Here is a 19,574-nt window from a genome sequence, read left to right as displayed (position 1 = left end):
GGGCTCCACCCACACCACCCAAGTTGCAGGATGCAAAAGCAGGGTCTATGAGAATGAAGAAGCGCCCACTGTAGGAGAAGATCGGGTTCAGGACCATCTGAGGAACCTGAAGGTGCATAAGTCCACGGGACCAGATGAAATCCATCCACGGGTCCTGAGGGAGCTGTCAGATGAAGTCGCCAAGCCTCTTTCCATTATATTTGAGAAGTCGTGGCAGCCTGGTGAAGTTCCTGCTGATTGGAAAAGGGGAAACAGAACGCCCATTTTCAAAAAGGGAAAAAAGGAAGACCCAGGGAACTACAGGCCGGTCAGTCTCACCTCTGTGCCTGGCAAGGTCATGGAGCAGATCCTCCTGGAAACGCTACTAAGGCACATGGGAAATAGGGAGGTGATTGGTGACAGCCAACACGGCTTCACCAAAGGCAAACTCTGCCTGACATTGGCAAATGTCTTACTCTTTGGTGAAATTACAATAGAAACTGTGGCGGCTCTCTGTCAGTGAACGGACTTATTTCAGAGATAACTCACATAATATGTGTGCTTATTTTTGAACTTCAGTACCAATGTACCTTGACAGAAGAGGCTTGAAACACAAGGAAGTGCCTTCCTTCCCCGATTCTTTCAAAACACGCTGGATTCTTTCAAAACTGCTTGCGATGGGAAGTGGCTAATTGTACTAATATTGACTCCTCCATCCAACAAAGAAGGAACTGCAACATGCCATTACAAATTCTACTTTTGTAGCCCTCCAGAACACTGTCAAGTTGCTTTACAAATGCTAATCAATGTCTCCTGAAGTCTAGTAGATTGAAACGCTCTGGCGATACCACTTGACTTGGTCATTGCAGAGTTGTATGGCAGAGAACAGAACTCCTGAGTTTTCATAAGAACCATTTTATTTGGAAAACAAATATACAGCTCTGGTGACAGAAGAAGTCGGTAAAGTTGTCCTGAATGGTCCCTGTTTAAGAAAACCATCTGCCACGCTAACTGCACCTGCAACAGCACCTGCAACGACAGCACCTGCAACGTGGTCTCCATCTGCGTTTCCATCTTCAATTTTATCTGCATCCGCACCGGCATCCCCAAAGATGCCTTCCTCTGAAATGGTACCTGCATCAGCAACGCTCCCTCTGTCTGCAAGGGCATCTGCAATGCTCTCTGCACTCCGGTTTTGTCTACATCTGCAGTGGCGCACGAAAGGGTATCTGGTGTGGCATCTGTCTCTCCCATGGCATCTCCGTCTGCAGTTGCATCTGAAAGACTACCTGGTTTCTGCAAGGGCGTCTGCAGCGGTATCTGTGTCTGCCACGGCCTCTACAACGGCATCTGCACCTGCAACGGAATGGGCGGTGGTATCTCTGATGGTATCAGTACGGGTGTCCCTGCCTGTATTGGTGCCGGCGTCTGTGAAGGTCTCTGTATGGTGCCTGTGTGCCCAATTGTACCTGTGTCTGCGTCTGTGCTGGCATCTGTCTGTGTCCTAAGTCTGTGCGTGGCGGGAGTTCTGCTGTCCAACAGGAGTCCAACGCCCTGTCCGTGTTGGCCTTCATGCGCGCTGCCAGGCGGGAGAACCTCCGTCCGCTGGAAGTGCCCTCCAGGCTGAAGAGGCGCTCCAGTAAGGAAAGGCAGCAGCTCTGCTGCAGCAGCCAGGCCAGCCTCTTCATCCTGCTGCACGAGAGAAACTGCTGGGTCCAGAGGCTCTCGCTGTACAGCGCTAAATCAGACAGGGCTGGGGGAAAGCAGGGCGGCGGACAAGCCAGTCGCACCTCCTGGGAGGAAAGGGAGCTGATGGAGAGGAAGGGGGCAAACAAAGCAGTGCCGCCAGGGGAAGCTGACCGCTCGAGAGGGCGCGTTGGCGCTACAGCGCCCGGGGGCCCAAGCAAAGCTGGGAACCGGCAAGAAAAGGGTTATCGCCCTCTGAGCTTCCTCACTCTCACACCTCACCCCCACCCACTGCTCCTTCCCCGTCTCCTGAGCCCTGCCCCTCGTCAGCCTCTACTCCCTGTTTGCAGCTCTCTGTCCCCAGCCACCACCAAGGCCCTGCCGCTGTCGACGCGTGCCGGCAGGCACAGCCCCGGCTGTGAGCTGCTTTTTACCCAGGGGGGAAGGAGCGTACAGGGCGGAGGGAGTGTGGGGCTCTGTCGTTCCCCATTCCACCCGCACATCGCTCCTTAACCCCTCGGTCCTGTAAGGGCCATGCGTCAGGTCACGTGTGGCCTCAAGCCCAGGCAGGTCTGGGACCAGGTAGGAAATGGCTCTTCCTCCCCTGGGTTCTCAGTTCTGCTCCTTACCGGCCCTTCTGCAGAAGGCAGGCTGCTCTTCTCACGTAAGCGACACAAGGCAACTTTTCCACCTGAGCCTTGACAAAGGCGCCAAGGAAGGTCTCGGGGAAGTTCCTTCTGAGCAAGCTCAAAGCCTCCCTCATCATTTTCTCTGCCAGCTGAAGGCGTTGCATACACCAGCAAACCTGCAGAGGAAAAGGGAAACACCCTGATCTGCTCGAGTCGGCCAAGAGACTGCCGGAGTCTGCCGGTGGCTTGTGATGCCAGGGATAGCCCCTGCAGCCGGGGAAAGCATCCAGCTCCATCCCCCAGGACATCCCTCCAGACCTCCCCATCTCTTTACCTCCCCTTTGAGGCTGAAGAAGGTGGCCTCTTCAAAGCAGGCTATCGCAGTGGCTTTCATCTTCCTCAGGACCTCCGCTTCGTTCAGCTTCATGAGGGCCTTTGCGCAAGCACAGAGAGAGCAGGCGAGCGTGATGCAGAGCCCATGGCCGGCCTCGTCCTCCCCTGTTGCCTCTGGCATCTGTCTTAAGAGGGCCCGTTTCTCCCCCTGCTGATGCCCGCCCCAACACAGTCACGCCGGCTCAGAGCACAGGCACCAGTGCTCCTTCAGATCCCCTCCCTGCTAATTCCCCTCCTGCTATGGGCACGGTGGCCTGTGTCTCCGTCCACAGAAGAGGCAAGCCGGAGGAAGAAGTCAGGCTCTGACCCCAGCATGTCCCTTCCAAGGCCCCGTCAAGGCATGCCCTATTGCAGCGGTGAAGTTGTCCTGCCCAGAGCCAGCTGACTGAGAGGACTCCGTGCACGGTGGGCACTGGCGAGCGAGGCAACTCACCATGTAGCTGTTGGAGACGTGCAGGTAGGCAGCAGCACACTCCAGAAGGTAGTAAAAGGCTCGGTCGGCATCGCCCATTGCCACGTAGTGGCGAGCCAAAGGCACAAGCACCGATTCCACGATGGCTCGGCATTCACACCAGTGTGTGCCGTTGTGCTGCCTGTCGGTCTCGTCGGGCAGCTCAGTTGTCTGTTTGCCCTCTGGCAGAAGCCGCTCCGCCACACTAGTCAGAGCACCGTTCCCAGGGGAAGAAGAGAGCAAAGAATGCACAGGCATCACCTACACTGGTCTTTTGCCCCACAGAGAGGCCATCAAAAGCCCTTTGTTCAAAAGGGAGCGCGAGCCCACGGGCAGGCATGACTCCTACAGCTGCTTTGTAGCCAGGGAGAAGAAGACAAGCTGGGCTTTCTGTCACCTCCCCCAGGCAAACCTCCTGGCTCCCTTGTGGTGGCTTTTCGCCTGCAGATTTTGTAGCGCTCCTCTCGAGGAACTGGAAAGCAAGGCCTGCTCCAGCGTAGTGTGACCATCACTAGGAGCCCACGGGCTTCCTCCAGCACTGTCTCACCTCCGTGGCCATCTCTTCCCAGCTCCCACCTCACAGAAAGCCTCTTCCTTAAGCTAGAGTCACAACCGGCAGGCAAATGCCAGCGCTTCCTTGGTCTCCTCTGGAGACCCCTGAGGCCCCTGCCTTTACAGAGAATCAAACCCTTGTCTGCTCACCCGGTTTCCGCCTCCGTGAAAGCCTGCTGCTCTGCGGCATCTGCAAAGAAAACAGGGGGTTAGACACCTCCTCGCCTGCCCCAGGGGAAGAGCTGCTCTCGCTCTCCCACTGGGCTTCAAGGACCCTTGCGAGGGTGCCGACACGCTGAGCAAAGTCTGCGGTGGTTGTCCTCAGCTCCTGGGCTCATCCCCGGCAGACCTCCTCCCAGCCGATCCCCAGCATACACCCCTGGGCTCCTGGAGGGCCCGGGCTGTGGAGCACGGTGCACAGCGTACCCCCAGTGGCGTGGGTCCTGTCCTGCTTCAGCTCTTCTCCAGCCAGCACCAAGGCCTCCCAGCTGCATGAGTCGCCTCCGTCGGCAGGGTCCCGACAGCTGCCTCCGTCCTGGCTGCTGGTGACGGCGAAGTGGTGGAAGGCGACAAACTCCCCTTGGCCGCAGCTCTTGCATTTGTGCGCGTGCTACTCCAGGAAGGCGGCACACTTGCCTCGCAAGGCGACTCGCTGCCTCTCGGGCCACAGCTCGTACGCAGCCTTCTGCAGCAGCGGGACGCAGAAGGCCAAGACGCCAGGCTGCTGCTCCTCGGTCCTCGTGCTGGGAGAGGGCCTCTGCACACCTGCAAGGCAAAGGGCCTCGGCATCAGCCCCAGCTCAGGGCCGTCGCAGCCGGGGCACGAGAGTCATGCCTTGGCGTGCACCCTTGCCAGCCAACCAGCACTGCTGCATACCGAGCCTTGCAGCACGGGGCAAAAGGGCCCAGCTTGCCTTGCTGACGCTAGCCCAGCCCCGCGGACACAGCGCTCAGCTGCGCTCCAGGCAGGAGCTGGGCATGTCACCACCAGCCCAAGCAAGCCCCGTCCAGCACTTTCTCCCTGCTCTTGGCAAGGCAGTCCCCAGCCTCCTGAGCTTCCTCCTGCACCACAGGGGAGTCAAAGCTGAATAAAAGCCCGTCAAGGGCCCCGGGGCAACCTGGAGAGCATCTTTGATCAGGTGGCTGGGAGAGGATGTCAGGGGCTCCACACGCCCTCCCGTGCCTGTGCTACGAGCAGCACTCGGGATGGCACTTGGTGGGAACCTCCCTCCAGCGCAAAGCTAGCGGGCTTTGAGACTGACCCGTAAGGTCTTTGAACAACCCATCGCAAAGAGCCGTGCCTGCCTGAGCCCCAGCCACCCCTCACAGCAGGGGAAGCGCACCATGCCCTGGGGAGCCCTGCCGGGACACAGCTGGGAGCTCCCTTGTCCACCTGCCCGCTACCACTTACTGCTCTCCACCTGCGAAGAGGTGGCTGGCCCCTCGGTAGGATCTTGCACATCTTCTGGCACCTCTGTGTTTTTCAGCCACCTCAGGATGTTGTCGCTCACCAGCTCGTCCAACGAGGAATTCATATGGGTCCTGAGGCCAGTGGGAAGGATGTGCAACAGGAGCTGGGTGGTAAACACCGGCCCGATGATGGCTGCAAACTTCACAACCATCCGCGTCAGCAGCTGCATCCGATCCATCTGAGTCAGCGCAATCTCTGTCAAGAAGAAACAACACGTCTCTCTTGCCTCTTCCCCATGCTGAGGCTGGAGAGGCTGGAAAGTTTCAACCCATGAGATGGGGTAGACTTTGGCCTCCTCTCCTTGCGGCTGCACCTACTGGGCAATCGCAACCCAGGGTAGGCATCTTCAAACTGGCTCCGCTCCTGATGGAATCGCAGGCCATGAGGCCTGGGGAAAAGCCAGATGCTCAAACAAATGCTCCCCCACCGAGGGCAGGGAGGGCAGGACCCAGCAGGTATGCGCATCCCATGATGTGCCCTACCAGATCTGGAGTAGGCTTTTGCCCAACAGCGCACACAGAGAACTTTCCCCACATCACAGGTGGACACAGAGCTCCCCACAACGCTTGCCTTAACTTGGCCAGACAATACTATTCCTTTCTCTTGGTTTTCTTTTTTTTTTTTTTTTTTGGACAAAGCCACTTCACAGCAGGAATACTTTAGCATGATGTCTCTTCACAATTCATAACAAATGTCTATGGCCAGAGAGGAGGGACACTCATTGAAAGCTCCCCCACCCAGCTCCCCTGGCTACAGGAGGATTTCCATGCCGATCCGCAGAAAACAAAAAACCAAAACAAAACGAAAAAAAAGAAGAAAAAAGAGAAGAATTTGGTTTGGATTAAGTGCCTTGAGACCAGCATTAGCTGGGGAACTTAAAAAGAGAACAGCAACACAGATGCTGCGTCAAAGTTGGGACAGAGGCAAGTCAAAGCCTTTTCCCAGCAAAGTATTTGTTTTGGTGAGAAAAGGGAGCCATTTCAGTGTTGCACGGATAACCTTTTCTCTCCTACCTGCTGACGGAGAGCAGCCAGCAGGCTCACAGGAGGGGAAAGCGGCTGCCTGCAGCCCCAGGCCTGTTTCTGGTGGGACCGGAGCCGCCTTCCCAGCAGAGCCCCCACGCTGAGAGGGTGACTCTGCAGCACACGGATGCCCGGCCTCCCTCCAGCCCCTGCCCCGGGAAGGAGCCCCAGCACAGCCGACAGCCGGCAGAGCGGCGCTCGGCTCCTTACCTTTCAAGGGGATGGGCAGCGCGGTGTTCTCCAGGGTCACACCTGGCCTGAGGAGGCAGACCCTCCCGTCATTCCGCGCCTCGGAGCTCCAGGTTGCCGCGAGGGATGAAGCCTCGGCTGCAGATGCTGGGCGGAGCAAGAGAGCACCGATAAGGCAGTTCGCAAAGCGACTCGCAGCTCGCGAGCGCTTCACGATTCACTTGGGATGGGACAAGTCGCCCCTGACATGGTCCAGTGCCTGCCCTGAATGTGGTGGTCATGAAGCAGAGCAAAACAGTTCCCACCAGTTCCCAGCCAGGGAAACTGCTGGTGCTAATGCAAGACGTGGCCTCAGTCCTGGCTCTTCCCAAGGCCGCGGCACTCTGGCTGGCATTGCTCTCTCGGATGGCATTACCACCGTTTTCTTCCGTTACCGGCACTCTTGTGGGGATTTATGGTTTGGCATTCAAGTTTCCTGGGCTCGTCCCTCACCTCAAGCTGGGGTTTGTTCTCAAGTGAGCTAGCCTTTGGCCAAGCTAAACTGCATGCCCATTGGAATGCCTAAGAAACACCACAAGCACATGTGCTTCGGAAGGATTTCCCCTGTGTTTTAGCCCCACAACCCCCGCCCCAAGAATGTAGGTCCCTCCGAGCCACCAGAACTCACTGCCCCTGCTTTGCCTGTCCCAACAGCAAGGCGCACAGGAGCCCACACCTCCGCCAGACCAAGATCCGACTCTGCCCAGAGCCATGGGGGAACAACGGGGCAAGACTCTGCTGTGGAGAACACGCCACAGCAACTCGCTAGTCGCAGCCAAGGTGCTTACTGATCAGGCTCTCCCAGTTGTCCTTTGCTTTTCCAGACTGCCTCCGGGTGCAGAACTGGAGCATGTCGTTGGCACGAAGGCAGCGCAGCAGCTCCTCGCAGTAATATGGGATCCCTGAGCTGGTTCGGATCAGGAACCTGCACAGGAGCAGACCCGTCGGGGACCAGCACAAGGAAAGTAAGGTGAAACACAGTTCAGCTGGGCGGCCAGTCACTCAGGCATACCAGGGTAGCCAGCATCTTCATCACAGCTACGCCTCACTTTGGAAAGGGATCGTCCTCCCACTGCCTTGGGATTTTGTGCCCCCTGAACCCTCCAGCCTTTGCCGAAGTCCACGGGAAAAGAATTGCGGACAATGCCCAAAGCGCAGAGCAGCGAGCCCTGCCTTTCTTCTCCTCAGGAGCCTGGAGAGGATGGACCTCTGCCCCGGGGAATCTCCCCCACAGCCCAGCCACCCAGACCAAGGCCTTTTCTGTTCACACCCAGACACAGCTGGGCTCAGGACTCTTCCTCCCTTCCTCCCTGTGCGGCAGCCAAGGCTGACACCTCCCAGGCTGGGTGTCTCGGGAGTTGCCCGCTCTCAGCGCGCACCCACCAGGGTGAGGCATAACAAGCCGCCCACGCCTGGCACTCGCTAGAGTCCGGGATGCTTCTAGCGGCCCTGCGCTCCCTTGCCTGGGGGCCTGATTCCCTACCACGGTCAGCAGAGGTTCAGGCCCTCAGGAAGAGCTCCCCTGCCTCCAACTTACCTCACCAGATCCCTGGGGATGCTGACCACTCCGAGGTCCTTGCAGACTTTCTGCATCACAACTGAAGCTTTCAGCTTGTCCAGATGAAGATAAGTGATTTTCTGGGACGTGGCGTTGTCTGCTGCGGCTTTGCGAAAGCTCTCGGTTATCTCGTAGCCTGGGGCTAAGCTCATGACCATGAAGAGGGAGACCTTCTGGAGCACGGGTGACATGATGAACCAGGAGTCAGGGTCGATGAAATGGGCATTGTCGATGACAAATATGCCAAAATCTCCTGTAAGGGTCTGAAAAAAAGCAGGTTGCTCTGAGGGGAATCCAGTGGATTCTCAGCTGTCTTGCAGGGGACGAGATTTAGCCTCCGTCTCTTGAGAGGATGCTCTGAAGTCTCTCCCCAGCCACTTTCCCGCTCGGAAGCTTACTGACTCTTTGAGACTGGAGGGTCATACCTAACATCACTTGCCCTGCAGGAGGGAGCTCGGGCAAGGGAACCCAGAAGACATTGCTCCTCCTCCAGGGCACACTTTACGGGAGGAAAGTCCTCGGGTGTGTTTGTGGGGCTGCGGGGGGAAGTGGGGGGGCGAGGGCTTTCTCGGGCTCTGACGGGCCATGACCCAGGTGCGCAGTCCTCCCGCCTGCTCACACCTCAGTAGTACAGAGCCTGCAGACGGCAGGGTTTTTCCTTCTCTGACCCAGGGGGAAGGAAGGAGAAATGCTCACCTTCTCCAGCACTTTCACCCGAGTCGAGTGCAATTCCAGTCTTCTTTGAGTTTCATCCATCTCGCGAACATTGTCCGAAATGGGGAACTGGCCAGAAAAGCAGAGTCAGGGAGAAACACGGCTCCGGGGCTCGGCACACCTACCCAGCACGCAAGACCGCAGAGCCCACCGTCTCTGACAGCCTCAGCACCTCACCTCTGCCCAGCACAGGGGCAGGGAGCCGCAGCGGGGACTCCACCCAGAGCCTAAAGCAAAGGCCCTCTGCTGAGGGTCTCTGCAGAGCTGGGGCTTGGGCTGAGCCGGTTCTCTGGCTGTGGGAATCGTGGGCTGGCTGGGGCAGACCCCTCGCACAGCGGTGACCTCGGCACGAGGTCAGGAACAGCCTCTCTCCAGTGCCACTTCCAGGGTGCCGAACAAGGCACCGGGCACTGCGGATGCGGCGCAGGACACCAGCCCCACAGACAGGGAGCCCCCTGGGCCCAGGCATGGCAAATGCACACTGTGACCCCCGCAATGCCCACCCCGGAGCTAAGGCACTCCCAGCAGCGTGCCCACTCAAGGTCAGACCCAGACAAGCTCAGGAGAGGCCTTCTTAACGTCCACATGGGCCTCTGGCTCTCACCTTGACACCGAAAATGTCATTGAGGAGGCAGTAGCTGCTCTCTTCGATTGTCCCTTGCAGCTTTGTCTTCAGCACGCGCTGCCTGTCGCCGCGCGATTCACAGTCCTGGAGGCCCAGGGCCCTGGCCATCAGCATGCGGATGGCAGAGAAGGGCTGCCTCGTGTCGATCTCCAGCAGTTCCAGGGCAACCACCCTGCGGTGCAAAAGCAAAAGGCACTGAGATTCCCCACAGCCCCAGCCTTCTAAGACAAGAGGGGCGGAGGTGCCCTTTGGGGGGAGCTCTTCAGCCCCCCATCTCCAAGCGCTTCCCACAGAAGGCCAAGCTTTTCCCTCCTCGTACGAGAAAGGGCACAGAGGGGCAGTTGCTGCCAAGCCAGCGGGAGAGCCGGGTCCAGAGCCTGTGTCTCTGCAGCGCCGGCCTAGGTCTCCCTACGTGCCCCCTGCAGAGGAACTCACGGGGCTGAGAGGCAAGAATGGAGCAAGTGGTGGGTTTGCCTTTGGGCTCCAGACCTTATCGGTCTGCCTGCCAGAGCACAGGCCCCCGTGCTCCTCCTGGGAAACACGCCGAGGGCGAGCAGGGCTTCTGAGACAGGCAGCCCTGCTGTCTCTGGGGTCTGGAGTGGGATGAAAAGCACTGAGCTTGGGCTCTTTCCTTCTATCTGCGCCTGACCCAGGGGTGAAGGAGGAAAGGCCGTGGCTCCAGAAGCCACCTCCAACTCCCCAAAGAGGCAGAGGCGGGAGCGGAGCACGCAGGTGCTCCCAGGCAGTGTCTCCAGGAGGCTGCAGTCCAAGGGCCAGGTACCCTGGCAGAGGGGCTGGAGCGTTCCACGGCTGTCAGGGGATGGGCAGGGGCAGCGTCCCAAAGCTACAGGTGGAAAACCTGTACCTGTGGCCAGCATCCTGGCCTAGAGAGGCCAGTTCAGCAAGTAAGTGGCTCTTTCCACAGCCCATCGTGCCCTCAACCGCCAGGATGTTCCTTTGGCCTGAATCCCTATAGGCGTTCAAGCAGCTGACAAAGAGGCCAGTCTCCTGCTTCCGACCTGCGAAGACAAACCAGAGAACGAGCTGCTGGGGGCGTGCTGAAAAGCAAAGAGCCGTCCCTTTTGCGGGCACCCTCCACCGCAGCTTCCCTCCCCGCTACCACATCGGCCAGCCTGCCGGCACCCAGGCCTCCTTCCCACCTGCTCGTCCACGCTTGGGCACCTCTGCCTTCCTCAGAGCAGTCACGGGGCCACCTGCTTGCCTGCCCCGCAGCGCAGCCCCCTCGCCCTCTCCCCTATCCCACAGGCACGGAGATTCTGCCGGCCCCATGCGACTCCCCGCAGCGATCCAGCACAAGACTGTAAGGGATGACTGCAGCCGGTTCAGGCAGCTGCGTCCCAAACAGACTCAAAGCATCTCCTCGCTGTGCCGTGAGCTGCACAGCACCTCCCAGTAGCTAAGGCAGCGTCGTCAGTCCCGTTCTGGTTTGGTCCGGGCTACAGTTAATTTTATTCAGCAATAGCCTGTACAGGTCTATGTTTTGTATTTGTGACCAAACATCGCTGTTGATAACACAACCAGGTTTTAGTTATGGCTGAAGAGCGCCTGCGCAGCATCGAGGCCTTTTCCATTGCTCGCGCTGCCCCGCTGGCAAACAGTCTGGGGGTGCACAAGAAGCTGGGAGGCGGCACAGCCGCCACAGCCACCACAGCTGACCCCAACTGCCCAAAGGCCTATTCCAGACCATACAACGCCGTGCTCAGCAAGAAAATCCGGCGGAAAGGAGGAAGGGGGGACGTTCGGAGTGATGGCATTTGTCTTCCCAAGTCACTGTCACACGTGATGAAACCTTGCTTTCCTCGAAATGGCAAGACGCCTGCCCGCCCATGGGAAGCAGTGAATGAATGCCTGATTTTGCTTTGGGCGTGTGTGCAGCTTTTGCTTTCCCTATTAAGCTGTCTGTGTCTCAGCGCACCAGTGCTCTCACTTTAACCCTTCCGATTCTCTAACCCATCCCACTGTGGGGAGCGAGTGGCTCTGTGGGGCTGAGCTGCCAAGCGGGGTTAACCCACAACAGGGCCCAAAACATTCGGCAAGACCCCGAGTGAATACAGGCATCCCCTGCCTCCTGACATTGCCATGTCTTCGCCCAGATGCTGCCAAGAAAGCAGCTCTGAGGAGTACAAGGAGGAGAACCCACCGTCAAAACTCTCCATCGATTTGGCAGAAGGAAATCTCTTTCCTGACCCCAAAGACAGGGATCAGTTTAGCCCCCAGGCTGTGAGCAGCTCCACAGTTGAAAGCAACCTTCCTACCAGGTCTGGAAGACAGCAGGGAGCAGCAGGCGCCCCACCTCGTTTTCCACCCAAAGATATCAAGCAAGCAGAGACCAAGACAGGCGGCGCTTTCTTAGGGCTGCTGCAGGCAACACCATCCCTGGTAAAAGCCTCTCCCTTCCCAGCAAGGCACTAAAAGTTACCAAGGGGAAGAACCTGGGCTTCAGAAGAGCAAGGCGTTCTCCACCTACCCAGCAAGGGGACGTACTCCGACCTCTTCTTGGTAAGACCCACGCCAAAGATGCTAGAAGCAGGGGAAAAGACAACACAAGTCAATGAGACGGTGAGAAGCCAGGGGACCTAGAGAAGCAGCCTGGCGTGGTAGGGAAGGAGGTGCTCCTCGGGTACCGGCTTTTCTCTGGAGCAGGCTGTTATCCCCTGCACTCTTTCCCAGCCAAAGTTCAAGCTGACACGCTACGACAGCTTCAAGCGTAAAGAAGCCCAGCGGCCACGGTGGGACAGGAGAACATATCAAGAGTCCATCCCCAGAGGCCAAACCCAGAGAAACAGGAGAAGACTCCCGCTCTCTCAGCAGCTGGAGACAGCAGGGGAGAGGGGCAAAAAGCCTGCCACACCAGGGCTTCCGACCGTCTCAGAGGACACTCACCTCTCCTCGGTGACCCCCACCTATTGATAGACAGGGCCAGGCTGCCTGAGGCCTTTCATCTCTCTCTCCGGCAGCTCCTTGAAGTAGGAAGCGGGCAGCCGGGAGGCGGCGTAGGTCACTGCATCACAGGACACCAGCCCAGGGTAGTGCACCATCATCCGGGCAGCCAAGTTCACCTTCTGGCCAAGGACTGCCAGAGAGAGAGCACGCGTTAGAGAGAGAGAGCATGCGTCGGTGTGGCCCGTGCCGCCAGCCCCGCGGCACCCTTCCAGGCCAATACCTGTGTATTCGTGTCTCAGCGGGTGGCCAGTGACTCCGCAGAACATCGTCCCTCTGGTAACTGCCACAGACATTGTCCTGGCACACAGAGAAACAGCAGGGCTTGAGCAGCGCCCCAGGCGCAGTCCTGCCCGCCTGGCTTCATCCCTTCCCACACCTCCCCTCGGTGCCAGCCTGGGCCACCGGCTGTGCTGCCCTGCCAGCGTGGGTCTCGGGGACGTGGAGAGCTCAAGGGTGCAACATCTGCAGGTTGCAAGGGACAAGGGGCAGGGGCAGAGCACGTGCAGGGCCACAGCCCTCTTGTGAGCAAAGAGAGAGGGAAGAAGGTGCCCGCCATGTCACCGCCTGGCGATGACAGCCACTTGGGATCAGGTGGCTGGGCCCCATCCCCGTTCATGGGGCAGTGGCCCAGAAGGGCCTGCCTCTGGCCGCAGCGGCCTCTGGCCCTCACGAGGGCTCTTTCCAGCGCGGTGGCCAGCAGAGTGTGCTTGGAGTTGCCTGCACCTCTCAGGGCACTGCCTCCTTCCTGCCAGGGACAAGGGAGAGCAAGCTAGAAGGCACATCTCTTTCTGTGAAGCCCCCTTGCGCCGTCCCAGGCAGCATGCACCCCACCGACCCCCGCCACACACTCACTCTCTTTCCTCGAGCATGGTGGAGCACGAGTTGAAGATCTCCAGAGCACTCTGCAGGGCGTGAAGGCTCTCGCAGGGCAGCTTGTTTCCAGGGAGTCCCAGCACGCAGAGGAACGTGCAGCCCTGCCCAGGACAGATGTGGAACATGTTGCTACAGCGCCTAAGAGGGAGTCTCTCCCTCGCGCTCACTGCCCACCCTCTGGCGCTGGGGGAGGCCACCGTTCCCCCCCACTCACTTTATCACACAGGAGGACTTTGTTGATGTGGCCCTTGTGAGGAGAGAGGATTTCTAGCATCACCCTGCTGGCCTCCTTGAGGACGGTGCTGAGATGCACCGAGCTGGTACCTGCAGCAAGCTGCAGCTGGACAAAGATGCAGGTGACTGGCCGTAGCTCAGAGAGGAGATCCATGGGCAGTCCTGCATCGAGCTGGAAGACAAGAGCACGACGGCTTCACCAGCCTGCTCTCCCGGGCTCTTACTGCCCACACCAGTACCGAGGGAGCGCAGGCGTGCTGGCGATAGCGGGTAATAGCAGAGGAAGGGATAAATCCTCCTCTCGGTGCAAAAGGGCGGGCAGGCCGCCCAGCCTGCGGCAGGCAGACGCCGAGTCATAACACAAATGACAAAGGAGAGAAGGCTGCTCCGCTAACACGCCATCTGGGGACCGGTACGGACATGAGGGGAGACCCTCAGGGATGCTCCAGGGACTTCAGGGGAATCTCCCCTTTATCCCACCGTCGTGTCTGCGGCACACCCAGAACCATAGCCACGGAAAAGACAGAGGGACAGGAGTCCTCCTCCTGCCACCCATGTCTCTCTGAGGACAACGCAGACAATGGTGCGGCACCGGTGCCCCTGGGCTCAGTTTCCCTGCGTTGTCATCGCAGGGCGCATTTTCTTTGATTGGTCTGTTCCCGTAAGAGCTCCATCTCTGCAAGGCACCACTTCTTCTGCCCTCCGAAAATGCAGCCCCCAGCAGCGGTGGCCTTGCCGTACCTTCCCGAGAGCAGCGACTGGTATGTACTTCCTAAGCACATCCTTGGCGTTCAGGTCACTGGGCAAGAGAAGAGTAGGCCTCATGGCACCTGAGGAGAGAAAAGGCAGGTGGTCGCTGGGTGGACGGGACTACGAGCCGTTGCAAAGCAGGGCCTGGCCCTGGAACCGGGGGAGAAAGAGTCTTCTGCGCTTGCTCATGTTGCCACCTCCAGATGCTGAGGGCAGAGCTCTCCCCTGGAAGGAGGAGGCGGCAGCAGCCACCGCCCTGGGAGGCCCAACAGCCTGAGTGCTAACGGACAGAGGGAAGAGGGAGGAGGTGGTTCCTCTCTGGCCCCTGAAGCAGCAAAGCCCCACCTTTCGGGACAATCACAGAGCAAGGGGAAGTGGGCACTCACCTTCCCTTTTTTGAGCGGTGTCTCACTGGGTCTTGTACGAGCTTGCGTAAGGCGTCTTGGCATTCGGACCAAGGCATCGGATCCATGCCCGTCACCTGAAGACACACAGAATGAAAGCACTGCCACTGGCCTCCCCAGGACTCCCAGGGGACAGAGCCTGCCCTCCACCGTCACTGCCCAGAGAAGGGGAGAAGTAGCCCACCTGGCTGGATGGGACAGCAGTGCTTCCTCAGAAGCACCGGAGCTGGACAGCCATTCTCCAAGCATGCCCATCTCCAAGCAACCACAGCTCCATGGCCCACAGAGGACATTGCTGCTGGGGCTCAAACCCTCCCAGCGCCTCCTGACCCCTCAAAGCAAGAAAGCCCAGCCCACGGTTACCCTTGAGATGGAAGGACAAGACCTTCCCCTGCCTGCCCGCTTTCCCACCTACAACTCTCTCCACATTCATCTCCTCAGCCTTCCAACACCTCCCTCCTTCATGGCCAGGCCCAGGCCCTCAGAATGGCTCTCGAGGCCAACCCATCCACCTGCCTGCACAGCTCTTGTGCCTGCGAGATGCTTGATCCTCAGCCGGTGCTGCTCACAGAGCTCCCAGCAGGTGGCCGAGAGGACAACTTCACCTGCACCCGCAACCTCTTTGGCGTCACGAACTTCAGCCAGGCACGGGCCAAAAATGCAGAAGTGTTGCCAGCTCTCATCTCCGAAAACCGGGAGGCTCATGGTCCCTGCAGAGATCCCTGGGGAGAAGGAGAAGCAGAACTGACACAGGGAACATTTGGAACTCCACAGCCCCCAGCATCTCGGCTGCTCAGAAGCTCCTCTGAAGCCCAGCGGGGAGAGGGGCGTTACGGAGGGGTAGAGCATCCTCCCTCCTCCTCGGGGAGACGCTGACACTAGTCCCTAAAGCAGGCGTCTAGAAATAGACGAACCGAGTTGATATTGAGAATGTGTTGAGTGCGCCAGGCGTCATCCCCAGCTGCCTGCCCCAGAAGCCCAGCAGACCAGAAGCACCCTGTGGCATGGCAGAGTGCCACACAGCTGCGTCTGGCACAGCGCCCGTACCTATCTTCAGTTGGATCTTCTGCCCCACATCTGTGTCACGTCTTCCGTACTTCTTCTGGATCTGCTGGCTACAGTGCAGCACCAGGCTGATGGTCCTGGCCACCTCCTGGGGTGGTGTTCTCCACAGCACCAGCACAGCATCTCCTGGGGAAAGGGAGGGAAGGTAAAGGCTCTGCCGAGACCTGACTCTCCCCGACCTACGGTCTGGTTCTGCAGAGACAGCAGAAACCAGCTGCCGTGCGGAGGAAGATGGGCTTGTGGGAGGCCATCGTCCTGGAGGACTGTGTCCTGGGCACCGGGACACCTCTCCTATCCCGGGCCAGCCACAGCAGCAGACGGCTGGCAGCGGTGACACCCCCTGTCCCGAGCGCTCCTCTGCAGCTGCAGCACTGGAGAGAGGGCACTGCTGGAGGGGTGCGTGCGTGGCCAAAGAGCTGGCTCAAGGCGCTGCACAGAGCCTCTTGAGAAGGAGCGCAGAGCAAACGGCCGCCACGGGAGTTAAATGCTACAGCTCAGTGCCCGAGGTCATCGCCCCAAGAACCTACCAGCAAACTTCAAGATGTCTCCTCCAAAAATCAGGAACTCTGTGGACAGAGGGAAGAAAAGGCAGAGTCATGTGGACTTCCAGAAGCCACCGAGCAAGGCCCTCTGCCTGGGGGGAGCACCGGGGCAAGGGTGCACTGTGGGGCACAGCTCAGGAAAGCACCGCTCCGGCCTCTCTCCCAGGCTCATGGTGGTCACAGCCCTTGTACCCCGCACAGCAGGCAGGGAGGCAGGGCCTCCAGATGCCACCAGACCTCAGAAAGGTGAAGGCTGGAAGGTACCTCTGGGGTCCATCTGGTCCAACCCCGCTGCTCAAGCCCGGCTGCACAGAGCCAGCTGACCAGGACGGTGGCTGATGGTTTCCGAATAGCTCTAAGGAGGGAGACTTCACAAGCTCCCTGGGCAACCTCTGCCAGTGCTCAGTCACCCTCACAGTCGAAAAGTGTTTCCTGATGCACAGAGGGAACCTCCTGTTCCACTCTGGGCACCACTGGGGAGAACCTGGCTCTGTCCTCTTTGCACCCTCTCTTCAGGTTGTAGGCACGTTTCTAAGGTCCCCCCCGCAAGCCTTCTCTTCTCCAGGCAAACCAGGCCCAGCTCTCTCAGACTTTCCTCATAGCACAGACGCTCCAGACCCTGGCGCACTTGCTGGATGCCCTCAGCCTGCTCTGGGCCCTGACGCAGCACTGAGACGGCTGTTCACGCCAGAGGCACCGAGGTGGCTGCTGAGAAAGTGGGTGCCTCCTCGGCCGCAGCGGGGAGCAGAAAGGACCCGCGCTGGTGCTGACCCGCCAGCAGACCCTGGCTGCGCTCGCTGTTCCTCACAGAAAGCCCCAGCCCTTCCAAGGAGGCAGGACCAGGCTGCCTCCACCCTCCACCATCACGGCCCGATGCCACACAGTCCTGCAGCACGGCTCCTACCCTCCAAAATGTCGCACAGGTACTCATTGAGCGTTTGCGCCAGCTCATCAGTGCCTCTGTCCACGCCGCTCCTCTGCACGAATTTCTCGGTCAACGCAGTGAAACCTGGAACAGGGACATCCAGAAATCAGGAAATGCCCATGTGGGCCAAAAGACCTGGCAGCAGTTTCCGCGATGCCCGGCCCGAGAGCCTGTAGGGGACACCTTCCCGTGCCAGCTCCGCACTGGTGGCAGCCGTGATGGACCGCCCAAGGTCACCCATCCTGCTCTCTGTGGGCATCCCAGCAGAAGACCTCAGCAGTGACAAGATGACCACTCTGTCTGAGGGGCTCCAAAGGGCCTGCTGTGTCCCCACATGGCTCATGTCCGTGGCTGCTCCTCCCTGCTCCCCCCACCTGAGATATCCGCAAAGAGCAGCACTCCGTGGACACTCTGAGCGGTGTCGTTGCTCCTGAGGGAGCTATCAGCAAGGAGCGAGGGGAGGAAAGCGACTGCTTTCTGCAGGTCCCCGTAGTGACGATTCCTCTCCCAGGCAGAAGCCATCGTCAGCGCCCTGTGGCACACGGGGTACCTCAGGAGAAGACGGCCGTGCCCAGCCGGGAGGAGGACGAGGACCTCACTGCACAGTGCAAGCTGCACACTGAGCCCGGGGCCTCTGTGTGGGGCGACTAGCCCTCCGCCTTCCCGGGGTGGTCACAGTCACCAGGCGGTGGCCTCCTCTGCAGGTCATCGCTTGCCCGGCAACTCACCTCACGCATCACAATCGGCTCGCAGTGACATCTTCCGTCTGTCACCGCCATTACCCGGTGTCCTGCTGTGAGCGACACAGCACTAACTTCTCTTGTAATGCTGGGGAAAACTGCACTTCTAGAACTCTCTTGTCTGAATTTGGGAAAATATGTACTTCATAGCCAGCTAGCCTATGTGGGATCAGCGGTCTCGGTGCTTTTAAGCCTTCCCAGGTGTAGAGATGAGGACTTGAGGCACTTGACGCAGGCTGGCCCACAGCATTAGTTCATACCACGAAATAATTTCATACCATGAAATAATTTCATCCTTAGAGAGAGAGCTTTTTATTTTCGTCTCCTTCTAGATACAGAAATTAATATTATTTTTCAATAGCTATCAAAAGAAGAGCTTGTTCTCTATTTCAGTGCCTCACACCCAGAGTTACAGGTTTGAACGTTTTTTAAACACTGCGACCCCCGCCCAACTTCCAGACATTTTGGGGCCGTGACCCACCTCTTTTGGGGGGAACTCAGCATAACCCGCACTTCCCCCCTCGCCTGCTCCTCCGCCGTGTGGGCCGGGGGACGGAGAGACAGGGAGAGACGAGGTGGGCGGAGGGGGAATGGTGGGGGTGGCAGAGCCGGCAGTACCTGGCCATCCCGGCCACCGCCGTCTCGCCCCAGCAGGCCTTTGCCGCCGGCCAGAGCGGCCTGGAGCATCGGCGAGCCGTCCTGGCGCCGGAGAACATGGGCCACATTCTCTCGGCACTCGCTTTCCCACCCCGCCTCCAGAGCCAAACTGCTCAAAACTCATCCCTTTCTATGGAATTTAAAAAATCACTCAGCGCTGCAACATCCCACTTCTTTTTCTTTGTTGAAAAGGAAACAGCCCCCAGGTTTTCTGCTGAAAAACTCCCAGTCCTCCCAGCTGGCAGGGCTGCCGCTGACTCCAGCCTTACTGGGAGGCCCGTCTTCGTTTCCGGAAGGCAGCCGGTTTCCCTTTGGAATCGTTAAGGGCTAGATAAAAACGTTCCTTTGAGGTTTATTTTGAAAAATACAAGCCTTGAGAAGCCCAAGGAGAATGTTCCCACACGCCTTCTGCTTTGGGGACAGGAGTTTATCGAGGCCCAGACCTGAGGATTGGTCCTTTCAAGAGAAAAACAGAACCAAAATATAGATTATTTTTCTTTCCACTGGACATGAATATTCAGCAAAAATTAAACAAAGTCATCAAAATCTGGTGACTCGGAAACAAAAAAAATCAGCCTTTTTTATAATGTTGGGAGAGACAAGATGCCTTTCTTTCCATTTCCTTCCTTCAGCTAATCAAACCCTCCATGTTCCCTCCCAAATGCCATGTTAATTTATGCAAATAAGCACCAATTAATAAAATAAACATGCAACGGGTGCTTTAAATACGACCGAGATGCCTTGCCCAGAGCAAGGACTAGTCCCTGCAGAGAGCGAGCAACCAGTGCTCCCCCAAACTGACCGTCGAGTCACAAGGTCTCTCTTGTGTCTAGAGATCCAGCCGTGGTTGCTACCCGGTCGAAGGCTGCTGTTAAAAAAACTGTGGGCACCCAGACAGAGGCCCCACGCAAACATATGGGCAGCCAGGCCTCTGGCTGCAAAGAGTGCCAGAGCCTGGCACTCGCCATGGAGGGCAGCAGAGACAACACTTGTGTAAGACGTGAACAGGTAAATGATCTGCTCATTCTGGTGGCTGAGCTGAAGGAAGAAGTGGAGAGGTTGAGGAGTATGAGAGAATGCGAGAGGGAGAGTGACTGGTGGACCCGCTCCCGG

The 19,574-nt window shown here is 58.4% G+C and overlaps 2 protein-coding genes and 1 long non-coding RNA gene across 3 annotated transcripts; all 3 read right to left on the bottom strand.

The window, feature by feature from the left end:
* Positions 1 to 885: 885 nt before the first annotated feature.
* LOC141751653 (adenylate cyclase type 10-like) lies at positions 886 to 3,305 on the bottom strand. The gene is made up of 5 exons (XM_074608790.1): positions 3,121 to 3,305; positions 2,629 to 2,727; positions 2,295 to 2,470; positions 1,449 to 1,671; positions 886 to 1,335 (listed from the first exon to the last, which is right to left on the bottom strand). The coding sequence occupies exons 1-5, from the start codon at positions 3,196 to 3,198 to the stop codon at positions 1,318 to 1,320; spliced, it is 594 nt and encodes a 197-aa protein (XP_074464891.1). The 5' UTR covers positions 3,199 to 3,305; the 3' UTR covers positions 886 to 1,317.
* Positions 3,306 to 3,413: 108 nt separating this feature from the next.
* On the bottom strand, positions 3,414 to 14,204 carry LOC141751771 (adenylate cyclase type 10-like). Its single transcript, XM_074609136.1, has 12 exons — positions 14,120 to 14,204; positions 13,359 to 13,550; positions 13,124 to 13,245; positions 12,492 to 12,568; positions 10,173 to 10,326; positions 9,287 to 9,479; positions 8,665 to 8,751; positions 7,948 to 8,231; positions 7,199 to 7,335; positions 6,393 to 6,518; positions 5,101 to 5,355; positions 3,414 to 4,455 (listed from the first exon to the last, which is right to left on the bottom strand). Exons 1-12 carry the CDS (start codon positions 14,201 to 14,203, stop codon positions 4,301 to 4,303), a joined length of 1,866 nt encoding a protein of 621 aa, XP_074465237.1. The 5' UTR covers position 14,204; the 3' UTR covers positions 3,414 to 4,300.
* Positions 14,205 to 14,536: 332 nt separating this feature from the next.
* On the bottom strand, positions 14,537 to 17,963 carry LOC141751654 (uncharacterized). The gene is made up of 5 exons (XR_012590045.1): positions 17,044 to 17,963; positions 16,125 to 16,163; positions 15,580 to 15,723; positions 15,049 to 15,254; positions 14,537 to 14,609 (listed from the first exon to the last, which is right to left on the bottom strand). It is a non-coding gene; the product is annotated as an uncharacterized LOC141751654 (long non-coding RNA).
* Between the last annotated feature and the right edge of the window lie 1,611 nt (positions 17,964 to 19,574).

This window comes from Larus michahellis, chromosome 15 (genome assembly GCF_964199755.1).
Source record: "Larus michahellis chromosome 15, bLarMic1.1, whole genome shotgun sequence".
Lineage (NCBI taxonomy): Eukaryota > Metazoa > Chordata > Aves > Charadriiformes > Laridae > Larus > Larus michahellis.
Note: the sequence above shows the minus strand (reverse complement) of the source record. Positions and strands in the feature narration are given on the sequence as shown.

Excerpts from the sequence above, each read along its gene's own strand:
- LOC141751653 (XM_074608790.1), bottom strand. The coding sequence starts at position 3,198 with ATGGGCGATGCCGACCGAGCCTTTTACTACCTTCTGGAGTGTGCTGCT. Across the intron at positions 2,471-2,628 it reads TCTTCAGCCTCAAAGGGGAG|GTTTGCTGGTGTATGCAACG; the intron begins GTAAAGAGATGG and ends TTTCCTCTGCAG. Across the intron at positions 1,672-2,294 it reads TGCCTTCTGCAGAAGGGCCG|CAGGATGAAGAGGCTGGCCT; the intron begins GTAAGGAGCAGA and ends TCTCTCGTGCAG.
- LOC141751771 (XM_074609136.1), bottom strand. The coding sequence starts at position 14,203 with ATGAGGCCTACTCTTCTCTTGCCCAGTGACCTGAACGCCAAGGATGTG. Across the intron at positions 12,569-13,123 it reads ACCATGCTCGAGGAAAGAGA|GACAATGTCTGTGGCAGTTA; the intron begins GTGAGTGTGTGG and ends TCTGTGTGCCAG. Across the intron at positions 7,336-7,947 it reads ATCCCCAGGGATCTGGTGAG|GTTCCTGATCCGAACCAGCT; the intron begins GTAAGTTGGAGG and ends GCTCCTGTGCAG.